This window comes from Trematomus bernacchii, unplaced genomic scaffold (genome assembly GCF_902827165.1).
Source record: "Trematomus bernacchii unplaced genomic scaffold, fTreBer1.1, whole genome shotgun sequence".
In the NCBI taxonomy this organism is placed as follows: Eukaryota; Metazoa; Chordata; class Actinopteri; order Perciformes; family Nototheniidae; genus Trematomus; species Trematomus bernacchii.
Window position 1 is genome coordinate 2,709,699 of NW_022987609.1, and position 24,540 is coordinate 2,734,238.

A 24,540-nucleotide genomic window follows, 5' to 3' on the forward strand; every position below is an offset into this window, starting at 1 on the left:
AACAAGATTTTAACTTTAGTTTTTTTTTATCTAGTTTTTTCAAATTTAGGTCCACTCAGGTGGACATATAAAACATTTTTTGGACAGTTTGCGTTAAAGTCTAAACTGAAAACTTTTACATTTGGAAAAAATGATAAATAAAGATGTGCAAACTTAAAATTACATTATAATAACTTAAAGGGGACCTATCATGCAAAATGCACTTTTGTACGTCTTTTATACATGAATATGTGTCCCCGGTGTTTCAGGGAACTCACCAAGTGTCAGAAAACACAACCCTCTCTATTTTCCTCCATACCCAAATCTCTAAAAAAGGGGCTGCAACGGATCTGATAAAAACTGATCCAGATTTGAACACTGTCCTGACGTCAGGACGGTAGCGCTACGGCTATTGGGCCAACTCCACCAATCAGGAGGAGACAGCCACGGCCATTGCCGTTCGAAAGCGCTGGAGAAGCTGTAGTACATATGCCAGGCCTGTAGGTGGTGCTGTTCTCACAGAATCAGCCCTTGCAGAAACAGGGCTAAAAAAGTGCAAACTGAGCGAAATGAGGCATGGCTAAAATGCATGATCTGTTTGGTATTTTGAAAAAAAAAAAGTATAAATATGCCTTATATAGGTATGGTCCTACACTATATTATTGTAGCATGATAGGTCCACTTTAAGTATATATATTTAAGGCCCAAAAAGATATTGCAAATTAAGTATTTTCAAGAAGAACAGTAGCAGTAACAGTATGAAGTTTAGTTGAAATATAGCCAGTGATGCATGACGTCCACTGTAGTGGACAGGCGAATAATCATGATTTCCTGCAAACATAAAATCAATACTTTGACAATTTATGAATTATATCATTCCTTAGTTGTTACTTGATGTCACCAAATGTTTTATATCTGCAGGGAGCGCTTTCCATGAAAGGATTGGCAGGATATCGGCAGGTGACTTGGTCCATCTGGCTTTCTGTCGTTCATCTTGGTTTAGAGATATTTATCATGCACTTTCACTGACTTTCCACTGAGTGGCAGTGTATGGGATGATGCAATAGGGTCCTATGTAGTGGCTGATGGTGCAACTATGCAAAAAAAAACATGCATATACAAGAAAACACCTTTTGAATAGCTGTCCACTGTAGTGACCTCTATGCGTGAAAGGGTTAAGAGCTGCATATTTTAAAAGGCTCCTATTAAAAAACAAAACAAAATGTAATCTGCCAAATATATGATAACTACGGAAGAGGATTAGGGCCACATGACAAAAAAAATGTGGGGATGTGAAAAATATATAAATTTATTTGTTTTTAGTTCTGAGACAAAAGTCTGAATTCTAGTCGACAAAAAAAAATCGGTTATAAAAAAAATTAAAATTAATTTAGCTCAATGTACTTCCGGGTCAGTTCGGCAACACAGAAATCACAACAATGGAGCGGTTCATCGATTTTTACTTTGAGCTTGGCCTAAAATATAAATAACATCAGTGCTTGGCAATAGGCACGGGTTTCACATAAGTGAAAGACACCTCAAGAGAACACTCAGAGCGAGGGGACATGCACGTCGCAAAGCATACTCTGAGCTGAGTTATTGACAGATTCGAATTTTGCGGATCAATAACTCATGAACATAACGTTGTAAAAATACAAACAACATGACTTTACAGAATAGCAAGGTAGACAACGAGCTACAGAGTCGTTTTTATCAGAACAGTTCGATACGCGCCGTCATCCGAGCTAAACTTCAAGAATTGGTCACAATCTGCAGCTGGAGGAGAGAGAGGAGTGCTTAGGGACCGTCTACAAACTGCAACGCCGAAAATATATACTCATAGAAAATTCATTGCGTTCTTCCGAGTAAATCGCCAGAACGCCGACACCTCCTCATCTCCACCGCTCCCATGTTTTATTTTGTGTTGCCATAAGTTAGTCTCTCTGAGTTTGTGCGCTGGGCGAATGCTAATGCTAATAATGCTAATGCGAGGATAATAAAATGGCGGCTGCACAAAACCTTTTGGGAGTTTTACGGCGCGTGGTTTGCAATCCGCCCAGCCAATCAGACATAGGACCCTTTTTCTCCCACGAAAGTACCTGCTCTCTAGCAGGGACGAAAAACTGACGGAAAAGGGGGTAAAAAGGTTCTCATTAACTAATTTTTGTTCCGGATTTTTTTGGTGTGAACGCAACATTTCGGAACTATATCGGAACTAAAGTGGGAAAAGTACTGCGGTGTGAACGCGCCTATTGAGCTAAATGAAAAGTTTTACGAGAACATTTATTTTTTCAACCAATTTTTTTTTCTTCTCCATGTCCCCTCCATAATATTATAAGAAAAAACAAATCAGAATTCTGACTTTTTCTCCCAAAATATATTTTTTTGTTTTGAGAAAAAAGTCAGGATTCAGAATTCAGATTTTTTTTTCATGTGGCCCTAATCCTCTTCCGTAGATATTCACCACACACATTATAGGTTATTTAAATATTGTTTAAACACATTCATTACCTCCTGCATTTAGCTACCGTACATGATTAGAAATGCTCTGATGCATTTGCAGATACATTTTATTTCAATGACATCTTAGCGTTCTTTGTCCAATCAGTATCTGATTTCTGTTTCATTGTGTTTTCTTTTTGTTTCACAGCTCCAACATCTTCAAAACCAGAAGTGACTCCCCGACCGTTTTCAACATCATCCCCATCAGCCTCCACACTGACCACCACTCAGAGTCTGAGCTCCATACCTTCATCAGCCTCCCCTGAACGCACCACGCAGAGTTTAAGCTCCGTACCTTCATCAGCCTCCCCTGAACGCACCACGCAGAGTTTAAGCTCCGTACCATCATCAGCCTCCCCTGAACGCACCACGCAGCCTCAACAGGGACCAACAGCTTCAGATGGTCACGGTACTTTTAGTTAGTTGTTTGTGTTTATGGACCAGGAAGTATCAGAGTAAACAAAGTGTTCTTCTGCTCTCAGGTGTGGTGCTGTATGTGCGTCTGATTCTGGTCGTCATTTTCATCGTACTCTCAGCATCTGTGCTGATATTCTGCTGGAAGAGGGCCAGGAAACCCAGAGGCGAGTTTACAGGAAACAAACGTATAACAAAAGCAATCGTTTGGACCTAATCTTCTGAATGTGATGTATTTTAGAAACTGCTGATGAGGCTGAGCATGTCAATGTCACAGAGGTGAGTTTGGGTACATCTCAGCATTTTTTATGTTTGTGCAAACAGCTGATATGACAACACATTCTCACTCCCAACTCAGCCTATGTTGACGTTATGTCAGGATCCCTTGGCGTCACTATCAAACGCAGTGGGGGCCCTTTAGCGTCAATATTCAACTATCAGGGAGTCCCCATTGACTTGCATAGAGCTCCCTGAACGTTGGTAATAGACGAGTTGGGATCGCGGAGAAATGCTCTCCGCAGATCCATTCTCACAGTGTTTATCAACCTTTTTCTTACTCAATATCAAGCCACCCTTATTGTTTGTACTTCTTTATTTTAATTGAATAATGTAGGACTTTTGTTGCTGTCAGTTAGGGAGAGAGTGGGGGCTCAGAAAACTGAAATCTGTATTGTTTCATCGTTTTTTCCTTCTAATTTTGTATTCTTTTCTAAACCACACACTGTTATTTGCTCAACAATAAGACACAATTATCCTTGTGTTTATTTATTTGTTTGATTGTATAATGTCGGACTTTTGGAGTCCGTCAGGACCGACAGTCAGAGCAGCTCATTCGAACACAGGAAGCTGTATTTTTAAAATAAGAGTTCATTTTAATATTATGTTTGATAATATATTTTGTATTAACTAGACCACTGGGTCATGTTAAGATCATCTTTTCTGTCGGTTTGGTGTTACAAATATAAAAACAATATATGTGTGTATAATAAAATACATCCATCATAAACTAAACTGGAAACAGCAGTATATTTTATTGTGTTAACACTGTAAACTTGACAGTTTTTTAACCCGCCTAGTGGGTAAAGCACGTTATTGATTTTTTTTGTTGATATGTTATATTCGATGAAAACATACAAATATTAGAGTAGATACACATTAGGGGGAAAGTAGAAGGTCAATGATAGAAATATTGAACAGAAAATATCAAGAAGATACTGTTGTGATCTCTTCAATAAAACAGTTTAGTGCCGGATGTACAAAGATATTAATATGAGGATGTGCAAAACAGACAAACTAATAAGGCTTTATTCAAACATTAAAGAATACTTTAGGTTAAGGTCTTCTTTTAAATAAGAAAAAAGCTTTGGGGGTATCTACAGATAAATATTAAGCCTGACAAAGTACTTAACGTCTAATATATTGCATAGTTTGTTTTGGGACTTGACAATCAACTTTCCTGCAATGTTAACTATGTTGAAGCACTTATTTTAACTGGTATTATACATATTAATTATACTCTTATAAGATGTATGTAGATAGAATAAGAAATGTGCAGAATATGACAATTCAATGATGGAGGTACACACATATCGATAGATGTATTGTAATGCCCTATAACTGACAGCAACAAAAGTCCGACATTATTCAATTAAAATAAAGACGTAAAAAGAATAAGTGTGGCTTGATATTGAGTAAGAAAAAGGTTGATAAACGCTGTGAGAATGGATCTGCCGAGAGCATTTCTCCGCGATCTCAACTCGTCTACTACCAACGTTCAGGGAGCTCTATAGAAGTCTATGGACATCCCGAAAGTTTAAATTTGACGCTAAAGGGCCCCCCCTTGCCTTGAAAGTGACAACAGGGACCCTGACATAACGTCAACATAGGCCGAGTTGGGAGTGAGAATGTGTTGGATATGAATACAAACCTGTCCTCACTTCCTGCAGGCTGACAGAGAGTGTGAGGAGGTCAGAGAGGAGGACAGAGGGAGCAGATCTCCTCCTGTAGAAATGTCTGTTCTCTCCATTTCCCACTACAGACACTTCTCAGAAGACAGTAAGCAACTCTGAGACATCTTTCTTCTTTGTGAGACACATTTAAAAAAAAGTGTTCTAAAAATGGTTAAACATCAGTACATGTTGTAGTATCCTGCTGCCTTCTAAGAAACAGGAACCAAGCCAGTGTAGGGTTATTTTTATAGCCACAAGTTTCAGTTCTTTTGAGGATTAAGTCATTAATGTGACTCAATTGTAAAGCAAGAGAAATGCTGTTTTAAAGTTCCATGTTTAAGAAACCTTTTACATGAAGCAGCTTCAAAGCTGAAATGATGCTCATGTGACAACTCCAAAATCTGTTCAAAACCACAAGCGTTCGATCTTTTGAGAAGGGAGGTCAGATTTGTGAACAGAGAGAAAGAACTTCCATATTCAATTTTATTTTGATTTTGAAAACATTTATTTTATTTCTTGCAGACTGACGATGACTCAAGTAAACCCACCGGCTCAGAGGTTTCCCAACATTACAGCTTCCTCGCTCCACAGCGCCCCCTGTGGTGTGTTTCAAGACTATATTTGATGTGTTCATGTGATAGCTCTAACCATTATCAAAACAATGGCCTGACAAATAGAAAAACCTGTCAGTAGTGATTTACACACACATATGTAAATATATACATTTATTTAAAGATTATTTTTTTAAGAATTTGGCTTTGTGTTACATGTATAGACAGATATATTGAAGAGAGAGGGGATGACATGCAGCAGACATTTCTTCATTGTTCATGCTTTACCTCCTAGCACGACTTATGTGGAAAAAAAGATGCATAACTTTTAAATGATTTATATTAAAGGAATGATTTAAAAAATAAATACAAAATAAACAAATTAAGAAAAATGGTGATGTGTTTAAAGATGTTGTTTATAGCAAGTTTTATAAATACAACATTATGTATTTTTCAAACAAGAAATGTTGTAATTGAAGCTAGTAACCTGGTAGATTTGAAAAAAGAAAGAAAATGGTCTGATTGGACGAAAACGAGTTGATATGATAGTCATACACGTTATTTTACAAAACACTAACACAACATGTTATGATTGACATGAAGTTACAACAAAGTCTATTTACATTTTTTAATGATACACAAAAAATGAACTTATTGGCATGAGAAACTAGAGTTCAGAGTGTTTGGAGGAGGACTCTCATCATTTAGAGAAGTAAAGCAGTTCCTGAAGACAGAAGAGAGACAGCAGTAAACCATCAGACATGAACGTCCGGCACACTTTGATCTGCTTCTTCTTCCTCAGTGAGTAAATTAACTAAATATTTCTATCAGTCTCTCTTTTATTTTTACTTTATTTGTTTTTTGTATTTATATTTAAAGTTTGCACTGCACTGTCTGGTGAGTGCATCGTCTCATATCAGTCCAAAAACCTGTTGTTGGTTTCTGTGGATTAACACAGAGAGTCTCTTTAAAAAAAGTAGTTCATTACAAATATGAGTTAGTCCCTGAAAATAGAAACAAGCCTTTGTGTTTCAGCTCGACAATCTGCAATCAACCATTGTTCTTCTGTACTGCTTCTTTGGGTTTATAGTTGCTTCTTGCTGGGTTTAGTCTGCTGATTGGTAACGTTATTTCCTGTTTCATCAGACCGACTGTTGAGTAATAACCACAAGTTGCAACCAAAATAAATCTTAGCAGTAATTTCAGTTCCTCAAGGCCTTTCTTTCATTAACTTTACCTTTGCTAACCCACTTAGTTCATTTGATTAAAACCAGTAACAAACGCATCATAATGTTTCACATGCAGAGAGGCGACCAGTCATTTTCACGAGAACTGCTAAATTATGAAATTATAAACCTTATTTGCAGACTTTATTATGACATGTTGATACATTTTATTTTGTCCCTGCCGCTGACTATGAATAAAAAAGCTAAAATGCAGCACTGTATTAAATTAAATATTTTTGGCAACCAATAAAAAGCAGGATTTGATTCACCTAAATGTATTGGACAGAGAGTTAATGAACATTTTGTAATCGTGGGAGGGGTAAAAGTAGTAATAAAGGCACCATCTCTCCTCCATTTATAACAATTATAAATCACTTAAAACAAATCATTATCAAATTTACTGCAAAATATTACATTTGATAATGTTAACAACATTTTTGGACAATCTAAAATATATTTAAATCTTAGGAAATGTGAAGCAGGAAATGTTGTTCATCAGACTGCAGTGTATTAAAGGAATATAGTAAATATTCACTCGTCTTTTCAACAGCACTGAGGGATGGAAACAGTGGGCTCACCAACGCACAAAACCTCGACCGTACAGAAACTGAAGGAACAAACTTCACAGTTGCATGCTCCTTTCCTTTCTCTGGAAGAAGGAAGATGTTCTGTAAGGGAAAATGTGAAGAAGGAAACATTCTGGTAGAAACGACCGGAGACTCAGAACAGAGAGGCCGATACAGCATCAGATATGTGGAAGGATCTTTTCCAGTAAGTGAAACAGTTCTGTATATGAGCATCACAAAGCTGACCAAGTCTGACGCAGGACGGTACCAATGTGGTCTGGACAGATCTGTACTTTTCCCTGGCTCACACCAGGACTTTGAGATCAGAGTTAAAGATGGTGAGTTTCTTCCGGGAGTTTTGATTGATCTGTTCACGAACCTCCGCTGCTGTTCCAAATAACCGAATATGTTTAGTGTTACAGTTATATTAAGAGCTGTATATTTTAAAATGCTCCTATTAAAAAACTAAACTAAATATAATCTGCTAAATATCTGATATCTACGGAAGAGGATTAGGGCCACCAGAATTCTGAGAAAAAAGTCAGAATACTGATTTGTTCACATCCCCCCTTTTTCTTTTTCATGTGGCCCTAATCCTCTTCCGTAGATATCCACCACAAACATTATAGGTTATTTAAATATTGTTGCACCAAACACATGTGCTCTGATGCATTTGCAGATACATTTTATTTCAATGACATCTTAGCGTTCTTTGTTCAATCAGTATCTGATTTCTGTTTCATTGGGTTTTCTTTTTGTGCACAGCTCCAACATCTTCAAAACCAGAAGTGACTCCCCGACCGTTTTCAACATCATCCCCATCAGCCTCCACACTGACCACCACAAAGGGTCTCTTTGTCTCTCAACAGGGACAGACAGCTTCAGATGGTCACGGTACTTTTAGTTTGTTGTTTGTGTTTATGGACCAGGAAGTATCAGAGTAAACAAAGTGTTGTTCTGCTCTCAGGTGTGGTGCTGTATGTGCGTCTGACTCTGGTCGTCATGTTCATCGTACTCTCAGCGTCTGTGCTGATATTCTGCTGGAAGAGGGCCAGGAAACCCAGAGGTGAGTTTACAGGAAACAAACACATAACAAAAGCAATCGTTTGGACCTAATCTTCTGAATGTGATGTCTTTTAGAAACTGCTGATGAAGCTGAGTATGTCAATGTCACAGAGGTGAGTTTGAGTAAATCTCAGCATTTGTAATGTTCGTGCAAACAGCTGATATGAATACAAACCTGTCCTCACTTCCTGCAGGCTAACAGAGTGTGAGGAGGTCAGAGAGGAGGACAGAGGCAGCAGATCTCCTCCTATAGAAATGTCTGTTCTCTCCACTTCCCACTGCAGACACTTCTCAGAAGACAGTAAGCAAACACTGAGATATGACTGAAGCTTTGAGTTCAGAAAACAGTATCTTTGGACTTCAAATGCTAAAATAACTAGAGTAAAGTCAAAGTTTAACATCAGCGTTTGTTTCTCAGTATAACCTGTTGCCTTCTTAAGAAACAGGAAACAGTGCAGGGTGGGGTTATTTCTAAAGACAAAAGCGATGACTCTTTTGAGAAGGAAGTTAAGATGTGTGAACAGAGAGAAAGAACTTCCATATTTAAAAAAAGATGAACATTTCACACGAAGCAGCTCTCATGCTTAAACGATGATCATGTGAAAAAACATGAAAGTAAACTCTTAAAGGTATCAACTTTTCTTTGTTATCTTGCAGACTGAAGAGGACCTGTGTAAACTCACCTGCGTAAACTCACCTGCTTTGAGGAGGATGTGTCCCTCCGTGCAGGGTCCTCGCCCCACAGCGCCCCCTGTGGTGATCCAGATAACGTCATCTACTTCGTCCTTTGGGTAGAAACGACTTTGGACACGCAGAAGACGCTTTTTCTCCTCTCTACTCCCCTGTAACTAAATCAGATGCTGCTTCAACTCAATTCATTTGTAGGGTTTTAATTAGTAAACAAAAGCTATTTGGGTTTCACACAGTCTACATTAATAATAATAATAAAGCTTTATTTATATAGCAATTTTCATACAACACATGCAGCTCAAAGTGCTTTACAAAATGTCAAGTCAAAGAAAAAAAAGAAAAATATTTCCCCTCAGATTATTTGTTAAGAACTTTAAAAGGTGCATGCAGCAAAATATAACATTTTATCAGGTTAATAGACACAAGGAGGTAAAATGTATGATAATAAATAAATATTGACAGTTCAGACACAAGACAACTAAATCGATGCAATAATATAAAATATAAAACCCCACAAAACAAAGTGAACATTTTGGTACAACAGAAAAAAAGAAGAAGATAATGGAAATAAAAATGCCATAATTCTAATAAAGGTTAAAAGGTTAAGAAATAAAAAAGACCAACTTAAAAATAAATATGGCTATTGAAGCATGTTAGGTTAATAAAATAAGATTAAATCCTTTAAGACCTATACAATAATACAGTGCTGCTGTGAACCTGGAAATGTTGAGTACACCAAAGTTTTATGTTAGAAGTGTAAAGTACGGGTCCCGACCCCAGCACATAGAAACTGCCGGGTGCTAACTTGCATATGTTGGGCAATTTGTACATTAAGCAGATGTTGCGTTAATAAGCATGAATTACCATTATAGGGGAAACAAGTAAAAAAATGGCTTGGCTGAATTGGACAATTGTGCAGTGGTTTTGGGGTTAATGGAGGAGGCATTTTTCAGGATAAAAAATAGTTGTTTCCATATTTTCACTCCCGGTTGACTGATTTTGATAAATATAGAAAAAGTAATAAAATTACAGTATGTCATATCAATTAAGTAGCAATAATAGTTAATTATGTGTTATTCAAATGTCATAGTATAGAAAATCATAACAAAGTGTTAGAGTACAATACGTACAAATATATTATTACGTATCCCTGTTTTTTCTTCAAATTTTGTATTTTAAAAGTTTCTCTTTGATATTATATGTTTTGGCTTTTCCTTTGACACAAATCATCAAGACAAAGTCCTTTCATTTGCAAAAATACTGCAACATCTTGGTTTGTCCTAAACAATGTCAAAACATTATATATTGTAGTATTTCATAAAAAATACAATTGTTTTAGCATTCGTTTTCATTTTTTTACCTTGTAGGATTGTCATTTTATGCCATAAAAATGTATATTAAGAAATGTTAAGTATGTTATAACGATGTCTTTGCAAACGTTGTGGAAAATGTATTAAAGGGGACCTATCATTCAAAATGCACTTGTGTACGTCTTTTATACATGAATATGTGTCCCCGGTGTTCCAGGGAACTCACCAAGTGTCAGAAAACACAACCCTCTCTATTTTCCTCCATACCCAAATCTCTAAAAACGGGGCTGCAACGGATCTGATACAGACTGATACAGATTTGAAATTGTTCTGACGTCAGAAACGGGGTGCTCCGCCTATATGGCAACTCTCCACCTATCAGGGGAATGAGAGGTTGCCGTGGCATGGTAACAGCATGGTAACATGATGCTCGTGCCTCGCCCCCCTCCTTTGAAGGGGGGCGTGGTCAGCTGCAGCTCATTTGCCACAGAATCAGCCCTTGCAAAAACAGGGCTGGAATACAGCAAATAGAGCGAAATGAGGCATGGCTAAAATGCATGATCTGTTTGGTATTTTGAAAAAAAAACTTCACAGACATGTTTTATATAGGTATGGCCCTACAATATATTATTCAAATATAGCATGATGGGTCCACTTTAAACATAAATAAATGTGTAAGCACCGCCTGTGGTGAAACAAGATACATTTAAACTATTCTGCCACAATTATCGCACAATAATTGGGATATAATTTAGGGTTTAAACTGTTACAGTCATTCAGCATAATTGAGACTTAACTGTCAACAGTTGTCATTAAATATAACTTCCAGACGCTTTCCAATTATAAAGACGCAGACACACGTGAGAGAAAAATAACTGGGCAAAAAGAATGAATTAGAACAGACGCAGTCATTTCCATAGTTTAATGAAAATAAACTGGACATGAATTGAACATTGGCAGTTTAAACAGTTTATGGTCTTCATCTTTTACTAAATGTTACAATAAATATTTCCATCCACTAATCTCCTCCAGCTCTGTGTTGTCATGTTGTGTAACTGACTACACTATAAACAGCTTGGGACAATATGGCCGCTACAAGACACAGCAAACACAACTATACATGAACTACTCTCGTCTAATCTTTGTTGTTTTCAATTATTTCACAAAACAAGACAACAGCTAAACCCAAAACAGCATAAATAATATTCCCTTTTATTGTCCATAAAAAAAAAAATGTAAATAACAACAATGATTAGAAATGGAAGACAAACACTTGGTTAATATTTCCCTTTTACAAACGTACAGTGCTCAAAGAAGAAAATAATGACTTGATAAAAATACAACATGTGAGGTTTAAATAAATGAATTATTGATGTGGCACATTACAGATAAACTCACAGAGGAGGAGGAGGAGGATGATGAAGGTCAGCTGACAGTATAAAAGCTGCATAGAATCAAAATGACAAATCTCTAATGTAGAGAAGACGACTTTAGGAGATTGTGTGCCGTTCTACTCTCAAGCAGAGCCTTATATTTATCCTTTATAGTGCTTCTTTCAAAGTCTTTCGCATTGCATCAAATGTATTCAAAGGAAGCTCTGTGCTTATTGCTAAAATGTACTTTTCCTTTCAAAGAACAACAGTTTAATATGTGACTCTGCTCTCAGTGCAGATCGTAAAGCATGAGTTCTTCTTCACTTTGTATTCAGAGCAGGAGAGAAAACTGAAAGCGCTGTCTTTAAAATTAATTTAGCGAATGAGCTACAAACGTGTACATTTAATATTTCTGCATCTTACAAAATGTGCTTTCTGTGTGCACCCCATTAGGCTCTCCTGCTCCAACACTGCAGTGCAGATGAACCCAGACTCCAAAACACAACACACACTTTAGAGAAACACACACACGAGAGAAAAAACATCAGTGGAAGAACGTTGATGTGAAACCTCAAGAAGAAGAATCATATTTTTAATGATCTTAATTATGTTTGACTGTTTAAAGTATGATTCTTCATCTGGAGGATTAAGAGCAATACATTAACTTCAGTGACTCTGTCAGTTTTTAATATACAATATCATACTTCACACATTTATTGTAGAAAAATATTATTATTACCCATGTACTTATAAGTCATAAAATAAAGAGTCAGGATTGTGAAGCAACGAGGCAAAGTGCAAAAACAACAGAAGCTCCAGAGTGTCGTCTCTCCTCCGATATTAAGAATAGTTTGAGAAGAAAATATACACTTTGTTTTGGATCTTATTTATCTAATATGGAGCAAATACACACACACATCTTGTTAGAGGTCTCTGTTAGGTTAAATATGTGTCCCTTTATGATACAGTACAAAAAATAATGAATAATGTTTGAGTGAAAAGTATTTTTTCTAAGGTATTTAACTTTTTGGTTGGTGTTGCTTCACAGTGCAGACAGTCCACAGTGAGTTCATAGAGTAGTCCCTCTCCGTCCTCCTGAAGAAGCTGTTGTTGCCCTTCAGTGTTAATCAGTGAATTAAGGCTAATATTAGAATAGATGTCGATTATTGTTCCGTCAATCAACAAGTCGTCAAGTAGCTTATGTTGCCAAAATTGCAGCCTGAATGTCAACCTAACCATCGTGCCTCTGCTGCTGCGTGACATCAGCCGAGATGCGTTCAAGAAAATAGATAATAGATGGATCAATAATAATATTTCCACTTCTTTAGCTCTGCATCTGAAGAAGCCTTTAGAACAGGCTTGCAATGCAGACAAAGGGACACAGTGTTTATGCGATCTCAAAGTAGCAAACAAGAACAGATTATCTTTTTTTCAGGATGCCACGGTAACGTCAAACAACACAGGAAGCTATCGCTGCAGCAGAGACAGAGACAACTGTTTCATCTGGAAACTTCTCCTCATCATCACAGCTTTTTAAAAGTGTGCACTGCCTCTCTGCAGCCACTAGAGAGAGCAGCTGTCTCCCTATAGCTCTCAGAACAAGAGAGGAGGAGGGCGACAACATACTGAAGACAAACCAGCAGTCACTATCAGACAGACAGGCGCCCTGAGGCAAGGCACTTCTCAATGTGTGATAAAGTAAAGCAGGCCGATGTGAATCTTCCCTTTCATAAAATCCAGTATGATAAGGGCTCAGCAACATGTCAAAAATATACTCGTATATATGAGAATACGAAATATCGTCTGTTCCTGATTTTAAAGGCTGAATTACATTAAAGCGATGTATTTTTCTGAAGTTATTAGACTGTTCTAGCAACTGATTTTAGCCACTTAGTCATTATATTCACAAAACTGATGATTATTTATCAAAATGTTCCTTATGCATATATACATACATAGATATCGATGTATTTGATCAGGATTATCGTGACTTGATTACTGATTAGATTTTCTCCACAGTATGATCAGGGCAGTGAATAAGGGACTGAGTCATGTTGATGAATCAGGATCATGTTCAGAGAGAGTATGTAAGATCAGGAGTGCTGACGCCATGTCATTAATAACAATCCAAACAACATCCTTCTCCAGCAAGAAGCCGAGAAATGAAAGGAAGGATTGGAAACAGGTGTCACCTCAGAGCTGCAACCTTTCTCCTTATGGCCTGAATTGAACGCCTTTTACTGATTTTACAGCTTTAAAAAAATACAAGGATGTTGGCAATATCTTAGATACAGTTGCTGAATTAACTCAGTAGTAGATATACATGTTGTTATGCAGTTCAATGATTGTCGAATGCCTACAAATGTGTGTTAAGTGACTTTCCGCACATTTCATTGGTGCAACTTCTTAATTATCACAGTCTCACTGACTTTGGGACACAGTGCTTCAGAGGGAGTCAAATCCAAACTTCACACATCTCAATTAAGGAGGGCAAAAATGCGTGTTAGATTTTTTGTTGTTGAGATATTTCATTTTAGAAACTATTTGGCAGCAGATTGGTCGGATGCAATGTTGAAAATGTCCTTAAAAATTCTAGTACTTTTTTTTGTATACCTTTTTGCCTTTATGGCATGTGTATAGGTCAAATACATTGAAACAGGGCAAAGAGTCATGGGCCAGCCTCGCTATGGGTGGCACGCTCCACCAGGTCACCTAGCTAATATTTTACATAATGATCATAACTAAATGATTATTTAACATTGGCAGTTTTCTGCTAGCAATAACCATTATTGTTGTGTCTGCACAACTCACTGAATAATCTTTGTGATTCAAAAAGTTTAACTAAATCAATGAGTTTTAGTTTGTATCATGCAGCGATGAATTTAAATAAGTTATGGTAAGCATGTGAATTATAAGCAGAAGAAAGGGGAAATGAACAACATAAAGTAATTCAATATATTTTTAAGATGCCTTTAAGACTAATGCAGAGACTTCTTCCAGGGTGAAGATAAGTCGAGTAAATTCACAGACTCTCGTCACAGCGCTCCCTCGGGGTATTCTGAAAATGCCGTCTATTTCTTAGCTGCTGCTTTTGTCTCTCCACTTGAAATATTTAAAGAAATGTATTCTCATATTTTTAACTCTTCTCACACCATCCATTATGGAGGTGCACCAATATGTAACATTTAAATTAATTATCTGTTATTTATAGGGTTGCAAAATTCCGGGAATTTTCAAAGCTGGAAACTTTCCTTTCAATTTATGGGAATAAACTGGGAATTTTCAAAATTGAAGGTTGGCTCTTCATAGGGAACTTAAATATAGTTGGGGAAAGTATATTTTAGCATAATCTTGACTAAAACAAACAGATACCAGTACACTTGAATATCCATGCCATAGCACACTGCTTACTGCATGGCTATTGAGACCACACAAAGGTTCGCAACAGGCTCACAAATGTGAGAGTGGAACAACTGGTTGGCATTCGGGCAAACCTAAGGCTCTTTGAGCCTGACACAGAGCCATCCTCAACAAGGCTGGACAGTGACACTGAAGAGGAAGACTCAGAGTTGGATGTTGATGAGGCCCAGGAAGAGCCCGTTGACTGAAAGGGTTTAGCAAAAATGCAGAGGATTGCTTGAAGGAAGGTTTGCATGTTTAATGGGACTTTTTGGAGGGAGAAGGGCTCTTTTCATTTAACATTTTGAATGGGACTTTGTGGGGATTTTTGGATGGGGGGTGCATTTTTGTTCATTTTTTAATGAGTGGGGTTGGGGGGGGATGAGTAATATTTAACTCAACATTCCTGTTTTCGTTCTTCAATGAAACAAATAATTGTTCAATAAAATAATTAAAACTTGTTCTGTTCTACTTAAAAAATAAATAAATAAAAATAATCTGTTGAAATGTTTTTTGTTTAAAGGGGACCTATCATGCAAAATGCACTTTTGTACGTCTTTTATACATGAATATGTGTCCCCGGTGTTCCAGGGAACTCACCAAGTGTCAGAAAACACAACCCTCTCTATTTTCCTTTCTAAGAGTTAGAGAGAGAGAGAGATGCTGAGCTGCACCGTGCAGCGATCAGCTGATACGGAGCATAAAGAGATAGAGCTGTGGTCCGCGGGGCTCGGCCTCCGCCTCCTGTCCTCACAATTCTTATTATTCCCGGGACCGGACAATTGTTATTTGTTCTTACTCTGAACCGAGTTTTGCTTCCCAACCCTACCACTGTGCTACACGTCCCGCCCGCCCCGTAACAGTACAGAAAGCGGCGAGATGCATTTCCTTAGGAATCGACAATCAGAACCGAAACTAACAATTATGGGCGAAAAACGTTACTTGTCCGTCCGATATTATAAATAACACGTCCCGGACGATCGGACGTGTGCGTTTTCGCACACTGCTGAGAGCTGATGTTGCCGCTCGCATAAAGTTAGCTGAAATTAACCAGCTAGATTTCACCGGAAGCTCCGTTACACTCTATATGAAAAATACGTTTATTGCCATAAATGTTATGATGGGTTATCAGTAATCATTTCAAAGTGACACAGAGACATTGGATTAACCTTCAGCAGCATTTATATGTGTTTTAATGACCTTGAACACAACTTTTGATCAGAAAACAGCAAAGGTAAGACGTATTTGCCGTTTTGGCCCCGTAAAGTGGCTTTCGCTGCCGTGAGTTTTGGTCGCACAGTGATGATACTTATACCAGTGGAATCTGTGGAATAACAGCTTTCATATGATATCTAGTTTGTGCAGATAGCATGAAGTATAAAGTATCGCTACCGTGAGTTATGTGCTAAGTGCGTTCAAATGTTTTCGCTGAGTGCTGATTCAGACGCTTGGTGTTAGTCTTGTGTTTCGTTTAGGTAGAAATTGTTCAGTTAGCTGAGTTTCTTCCCGTTAAGTGGGTATGACACATTAATAGGTTGTTAAATGTTAAAGGTCCCATGTCATGCTTTTCCGGTTATTACCCGTCCCCTTGTGTGTTATGTAGCTTTTTATGCATGTAAACGGTCTGCAAAGTCACAAACCCTCAAAGTACACCCTGTAGCGAGTGAAACTCTTAACACATTGTCTCCCATTTTTTTCTTCCGGGAACCAAGTGACGTAACAACGATCCAAATGGACCAATTGGCTCCGCAGATTTCTCAGCCTGGACTCAGCCTGGAACCAGGAAACAACACCAGCAAGCCAGCTCACACTGTCCGCTCCAGCAGCGAGCCCGGCAACGTCCCGCCCACACGGCACCCAGACCCCACGCAGCATTCTCATCTGTCAGTGCTGGTGTCATTTTCTGGTTGCTAACGCCATTGTAACACATAATCACTGATGTTCTGCTGTAACGGTGGTAGACTCATCAGAACAGAGTGGGCGAGCTGACCAATCAGAGCACACTGGGCTCACAGGGAGGGGGGTGCAGGAGCTCCAACAAGCCGTTTAGGACAGAGAGTGAATACACATACTATACAGAGATGCTGTATGAGAAACCAATGTGAGTTTGGAAAATTGCACAATATAAATATATTCTAGTATACCTCAACAATGGTATTATGATCAGTAGAAATGGCCATGACCCTGAGACACAGTTTCGTGAATATTGTTGTGTTTGTCGGCGGGGGCAATCGGGCTTAACAAAAATGTCTGTTCTCTCCACTTCCCACTGCAGCCACTTCTCAGAAGACAGTAAACAACACTGAGATATCTTTCTTCTTTGTGAGACAAATTAAAAAAAATGTGTTCTAAAAATAGTTAACATCAGTGCATGTTGTAGTATCCTGCTGCCTTCTAAGAAACAGGAACCAAGCCAGTGTAAGGTTATTTTTATAACCACAAGTTACAGTGCTTTTTAGGATTAAGTCATTAATGTCACTCAATTGTATCATCATTTCATCATTTAGAGAAGTAAAGCAGTTCCTGAAGACAGAAGAGAGGCAGCAGTAAACCATCAGAGACTCAAACATGAACGTCAGGCACACTTTGATCTGCTTCCTCCTCCTCAGTGAGTACATTAACTAAATATTTCTATCAGTCTCTCTTTTATTTTTACTTTATTTCCTTTCTCAATTTATATTTGGTCAGTTTAAGTTGCATCGTCTCATATCAGTCCAAAAACCTGTGGTTGGTTTCTGTGGATTAACACAGAGAGTCTCTTTTAAAAAAGTAGTTCATTACAAAAGTTAGTCCCTGAAAATAGAAACAAGCCTTTGTGTTTCTGCTCGACAATCTGCAATCAACCATTGTTCTTCTGTGCTGGTTCTTTGGTGTTATAGTTGCTTTTTGCTGGGTTTAGTCTGTTCATTGGTAACGTTATTTCCTGTATCATCAGACCGACTGTAGTTGAGTAATAAACACAAGTTGCTAGAAAAACATATCTTTCAGTTCCTCAAGGCCTTTCTTTCATTATTTGCACTCGCTAACCCACTTAGTTCATTTGATTACAACCAGTAACAATTGCATCACAACATTTCTCATGCAGAGAGGCGACCAGTCATTTTCACGAGAAGTGCAAAATTATGAAATTATAAAACCTTATTTGCAGACTTTATTATGACATTTTGATACATTTTATTTTGTCCCTGCCGTTGACTAAGGAAAGAAAAGCTAAATGTAGCACTGTACCAAAATGAAATATTTTGGCAACCAATAAAAAGTAGAATTACATTCACCTAAATGAATTTCACCCAGAGTTAATGAACACTTTGTAATCATGGGAGGGGTAAAAGTAATAATAAAGGCACCATCCCTCCATGATTTATAAAATAATTAACACCTAAACGAAATCATTCTCCATTTTACTGTAGAATATTACATTTTATAATGTTATCAACATTTTTGGAAAATCTAAAATATATTTAAATCTTGATCTTTGGAAATGTGAAGCAGGAGATGTTGTTCATCAGACTGCAGTGTCTGACAGGAATATAGTAACTTTTGTCTGCTCATCTCTCCAACAGCACTGAGGGATGGAAACAGTGGGCTCACCAACGCACAAATACTCCGTACAGGAACTGAAGGAGGAAACATCAGACTTGCATGCTCCTTTCCTTTCTCTGGAGGAAGGAAGATCTTCTGTAAGGGAAAATGTGAAGAAGGAAACATTCTGGTAGAAACGACCGGAGACTCAGCTCAGAGAGGCAGATACAGCATCCAATATGTGGAAGGGTCTCTATTATCTAATGTAATTATGTATGTGTTCATCACAAAGCTGACCAAGTCTGACGCAGGATTGTACCGATGTGGTCTGGTCAGATCTCTCCTCTCTGACTCACACCAGGACTTTGAGATCAGAGTTACAGATGGTGAGTTTCTACTGGGAGTTTTGGATTTATCTGTTCACGAACCTCCGCTGCTGTTTCAAATAACCGAATATGTTTAGTGTTAGAGTTATATTTAGAGATTCATATTTAAAAAAATGATCCTTTAAAAAAAGAAATATCGGATGAGCACCACAAACATTACAGCTAATTTAAATATTGTTGCACCAAACACATTATTTACCTTCTTGATTTAGCTTTAACATGTGTAATGCTCTGATGCATTTGCAGTTACATTTTATTTCAGTTACGTCTTAGCGTTCTTTGTCAAATCAGTATCTGATTTGTGTTTCATTGTGCTTTCTTTTTGTTTCACAGCTCCAACATCTTTAACATCAGCCTCCACACTGACCCCCACAAAGGGTCTCTTTGTCTCTCAACAGGGACAGACAGCTCCAGCTGGTCACGGTACTTTTAGTTTGTTGTTTCTGTTTATGGACCAGGAAGTATCAGAGTAAACAAAGTGTTCTTCTGCTCTCAGGTGTGGTGCTGTATGTGCGTCTGACTCTGGTCGTCATGTTCATCGTACTCTCAGCGTCTGTGTTGATATTCTGCTGGAAGAGGGCCAGGAAACCCAGAGGTGAGTTTACAGGAAACAAACACATAACAAAAGCAATCGTTTGGACCTAATCTTCTGAATGTGATGTCTTTTAGAAACTGCTGATGAAGCTGAGTATGTCAATGTCACAGAGGTGAGTTTGAGTAAATCTCAGCATTTCTAATGTTCGTGCAAACAGCTGATATGAATACAAACCTGTCCTCACTTCCTGCAGGCTAACAGAGAGTGTGAGGAGGTCAGAGAGGAGGACAGAGGGAGCAGATCTCCTCCTATAGAAATGTCTGTTCTCTCCACTTCCCACTGCAGACACTTCTCAGAAGACAGTAAGCAAACACTGAGATACGACTGAAGCTTTGAGTTCAGAAAACAGTATCTTTGGACTTCAAACGCTAAAATAACTAGAGTAAAGTCAAAGTTTAACATTAGTGTTTGTTTCTTAGTATAACCTGTTGCCTTCTTAAGAAACAGGAACCAGTGTAGGGTGGAATTATTTTTAAAGCCACAAGCGATGATAACTCTTTTGAGAAGGAAGTTAAGATCTGTGAACAGAGAGAAAGAACTTCCATATTTAAAAAAAGATGAACATTTCACATGAAGCAGCTCTCATGCTTAAACGATGATCATGTGAAAAAACATGAAAGTAAACTCTAAAAGGTTTCAACTTTTCTTTGTTATCTTGCAGACTGAAGAGGACCCGAGTAAACTCACCTGCTTTGAGGAGGATGTGTCCCTCCGTGCAGGGTCCTCGCCCCACAGCTCCCCCCTGTGGTGATCCAGATAACGTCCTCTACTTCGTCCTTTGGGTAGAAACGAGTTTGGACGGTTTGGACACGCAGAAGACGCTTTTTCTCCTCTCTACTCCCCTGTTACTAAATCAGATGCTGCTTCAACTCAATTAATTTGTAGGGTTTTAATTAGTAAACAAAAGCTATTTGGGTTTCACACAGTCTTTATTAATAATAATAATAATAATAATAATAAAGCTTTATTTATACAGCAATTTTCATACAACACATGCAGCTCAAAGTGCTTTACAAAATGTCAAGTCAAAGAAAAAAAAGAAAAATATTTCCCCTCAGATTATTTGTTAAGAACTTTAAAAGGTACATGCAGCAAAATATAAAATATTATCAGGTTAATCGACACAAGGAGGTAAAATGTATGATAATAAAAATTAAATAAAATAAATAATGACAGATCAGACACAAGACAACTAAACTGATGAAACAATATAAAATATAAAACCCCACAAAACAAAGTGAACATATAGGTACAACAGAAAAAAAGAAGAAGATAATGGTAATAAAAATGCCATAATTCTAATAAAGGTTAAAAGGTTAAGAAATAAAAAAGACCAACTTAATAAGAAATATTGCTATTGAAGCATGTTAGATTAATAAAATAAGATTAAATCCTTTAAGACCTATACAATAATACAGTGCTGCTGTGAACCTGGAAATGTTGAGTACACCAAAGTTTTATATTAGAAGTGTAAAGTACGGGTCCCCAGAACATAGAAACTGCCGGGTGCTAACCTGCATATGTTGGGCAATTTGTACATTCAGCAGATGTTGCGTTAATAAGCATGAATTACCATTATAGGGGAAACAAGTAAGAAAATGGCTTGGCTGAATTGGACAATTGTGCAGTGGTTTTGGGGTTAATGGAGGAGGCATTTTTCAGGATAAAAAATAGTTGTTTCCATATTTTCACTCCCGGTTGACTGATTTTGATAAATATAGAAAAAGTAATAAAATTACAGTATGTCATATCAATTAAGTAGCAATAATAGTTAATTATGTGTTATTCAAATGTCATAGTATAGAAAATCATAACAAAGTGTTAGAGTACAATACGTACAAATATATTATTACATATCCCTGTTTTTTCTTCAAATTTTGTATTTTAAAAGTTTCTCTTTGATATTATATGTTTTGGCTTTTCCTTTGACACAAATCATCAAGACAAAGTCCTTTCATTTGCAAAAATACTGCAACATCTTGGTTTGTCCTAAAAAATGTCAAAACATTATATATTGTAGTATTTCATAAAAAATACAATAGTTTTAGCATTCGTTTTCATTTTTTTACCTTGTAGGATTGTCATTTTATGCCATAAAAATGTATATTAAGAAATGTTAAGTATGTTATAACGATGTCTTTGCAAATGTTGTGGAAAATGTATTAAAGGGGACCTATCATTCAAAATGCACTTGTGAACGTCTTTTATACATGAATATGTGTCCCCGGTGTGTCAGGGAACTCACCAAGTGTCAGAAAACACAACCCTCTCTCTTTTCCGCCATACCCAAATCTCTAAAAACGGGGCTGCAACGGATCTGATACAGACTGATACAGATTTGAAATTGTTCTGACGTCAGAAACGGGGTGCTCCGCCTATATGGCCAACTCTCCACCTATCAGGGGAATGAGAGGTTGCGTGGCATGGTAACAGCATGGTAACATGACGCTCGTGCCTCGCCCCCCTCCTTTGCAGGGGGGCGTGGTCAGCTGCAGCTCATTTGCCACAGAATCAGCCCTTGCAAAAACAGGGCTGGAATACAGCAAATAGAGCGAAATGAGGCATGGCTAAAATGCATGATCTGTTTGGTATTTTGGAAAAAAAACTTCACAGACATGTTTTATATAGGTATGGCCCTACAATAGATTATTCAAATATAGCATGATAGGTCCACTTTAAACATAAATAAATGTGTAAGCACCGCCTGTGGTGAAACAAGATACATTTAAACTATTCTTCCACAATAATCGCACAATAATTGGGATATAATTTGGGGTTTAAACTGTTACAGTCATTCATCATAATTGAGACTTAACTGTCAACAGTTGTCATTAAATATAACTTCCAGACGCTTTCCAATTATAAAGACGCAGACACACGTGAGAGAAAATGACTGGGCAAAAACAATGAATTAGAACAGACGCAGTCATTTCCATAGTTTAATGAAAATAAACTGGACATGAATTGAACATTGGCAGTTTAAACAGTTTATGGTCTTCATCTTTTACTAAATGTTACAATAAATATTTCCATCCACTAATCTCCTCCAGCTCTGTGTTGTCATGTTGTGTAACTGACTACACTATAAACAGCTTGGGACAATATGGCCGCTACAAGACACAGCAAACACAAATACATATGAACTACTCTCGTCTAATCTTTGTTGTTTTCAATTATTTCACAACACAAGACATCAACAGCTAAACCCAAAACAGCATAAATAATATTCCCTTTTATTGTCCATACAAAAAAAAATACAGTTTAAAAATGTAAATAACAATGATTAGAAATGGAAGACAAACACTTGGTTAATATTTCCCTTTTACAAACTTACAGTGCTCAAAGAAGAAAACAATGACTTGATAAAAACACAACATGTGAGGTTTAAATAAAGAGCTTGAATTATTGATGTGGCACATTACAGATAAACTCACAGAGGAGGAGGAGGAGGAGGAGGATGAAGGTCAGCTGACAGTATAAAAGCTGCATAGAATCAAAATGACAAATCTCTAATGTAGAGAAGACGACTTTAGGAGATTGTGTGCCGTTCTACTCTCAAGCAGAGCCTTATATTTATCCTTTATAGTGCTTCTTTCAAAGTCTTTCGTATTGCATCAAATGTATTCAAAGGAAGCTCTGTGCTTATTGCCAAAATGTACTTTTCCTTTCAAAGAACAACAGTTTAATATGTGACTCTGCTCTCAGTGCAGATCGTAAAGCATGAGTTCTTCTTCACTTTGTATTCAGAGCAGGAGAGAAAACTGAAACCCCTGTCTTTAAAATTAATTTAGCAAATGAGCTACAAAACGTGTACATTTAATATTTCTGCATCTTACAAAATGTGCTTCTTCTTAACACAAAAGTTATTTTGGGGCAAACCTTTTTTTTGTGTGTGAACTCCATTAGGCTCTCCTGCTCCAACACTGCAGTTGGTGTTGCTTCACAGTGCAGACAGTCCACAGTGAGTTCATAGAGTAGTCTCTCCATCCTCCTGAAGAAGCTGTTCACTTTTGGCCCTTCAGTGTTAATCAGTGAATTAAGGCTAAAATTAGAATCATCGGTGCCTCACTCCCATCACTCCTGGACATTTACAACACCCGCCTCACCCGCAGAGCACTCAGCATTGTGGGTGACCCCACCCATCCCTCCACCTGCCTCTTCACCCTCCTGCCTTCAGGGAGGAGGTTCCGCAGCCTGAGGTCGAGCACCACCCGACTAAAGAACAGTTTTTTACACCAGGCTGTCAGGAGGCTGAACTCTCTCCCCTCTCTCCCCTCTCTCCCCCATGCCCCCACTGGACTATAACTCCCCACACACTCAGACACTCAATTCCAGCACCAGACACTTTTTTACGCTGCTATCGACAATCTTGCACTATGTACATTCCCTAAGATATTGAAGTGACTGTTATTTTGTATATATTGTTGTGTTTTATCTTAATGTGTGCATATGTGTAAACGTGTCGTTGATTGTATATATAGAGGATATACACATATTTGTATACATATTTGTATTTTGTATTCAGGATGGTTGTGATTATTGTTCTGTCATTCAACAAGTCGTTTTAGATATTATGTTACCAAAATAGCATCCTGAATGTCAACCTAACCATCGTGCCTCTACATTTACTACTAATTTACTCTTAGTTCTTTCCAAAATGTGCTCTATAGACTGAAATACATTTGAATAATTCACGCTATATGCTGTGTTGCTTAATGTTACATTGATTATTTGTTTTTATTGAGGGCAAACATACTTTATACGTATTATTTTGATTCAAAGATACTGCAGCAATGGACAATACTCTGTTCTTAAAAAACACATCATTTACAAAAAAAAAGAATTGCACAAACGTTGAGCTGACAAAAATAATACAAGATTACTAAAATGAGTTAAAAGAGGAATTTGATTGCACTGTAAAGATAAACGTGACATGTATGCCACTTCATGTTACAAACAAACACAGTTCAAATGTAAATCTTCTCTAAATGTTCTAGTAAATGACTTGCAGTT

The 24,540-nt window shown here is 37.5% G+C and overlaps 1 protein-coding gene across 7 annotated transcripts in view; it reads left to right on the forward strand.

Moving 5' to 3' along the window:
* Nucleotides 1-20,397, forward strand: part of LOC117483427 (CMRF35-like molecule 9) — a 35,848-nt gene extending 15,451 nt beyond the window's left edge. Inside the window, exons 4-9 of one of the 7 annotated variants that reach the window (XR_004555979.1) lie at nt 2,630-2,865; nt 8,057-8,081; nt 8,155-8,253; nt 8,328-8,365; nt 8,447-8,553; nt 8,910-9,504. Coding sequence is in view for 4 of the 7 variants with exons in the window: in XM_034131766.1 (XP_033987657.1) it covers nt 7,355-7,525; nt 7,953-8,081; nt 8,155-8,253; nt 8,328-8,365; nt 19,721-19,829; nt 20,189-20,193 (551 nt within the window). In the remaining 3 variants the exon portion in view is untranslated. Of the gene's footprint in view, nt 1-2,629; nt 2,866-7,354; nt 7,526-7,952; nt 8,082-8,154; nt 8,254-8,327; nt 8,366-8,446; nt 8,554-8,909; nt 9,505-19,720; nt 19,830-20,188 lie in introns of those variants that run through there. The other 6 variants (XR_004555980.1, XM_034131764.1, XM_034131765.1 and 3 more) reach the window with 6 other exon arrangements.
* The last annotated feature ends 4,143 nt before the right edge of the window (nt 20,398-24,540 follow it).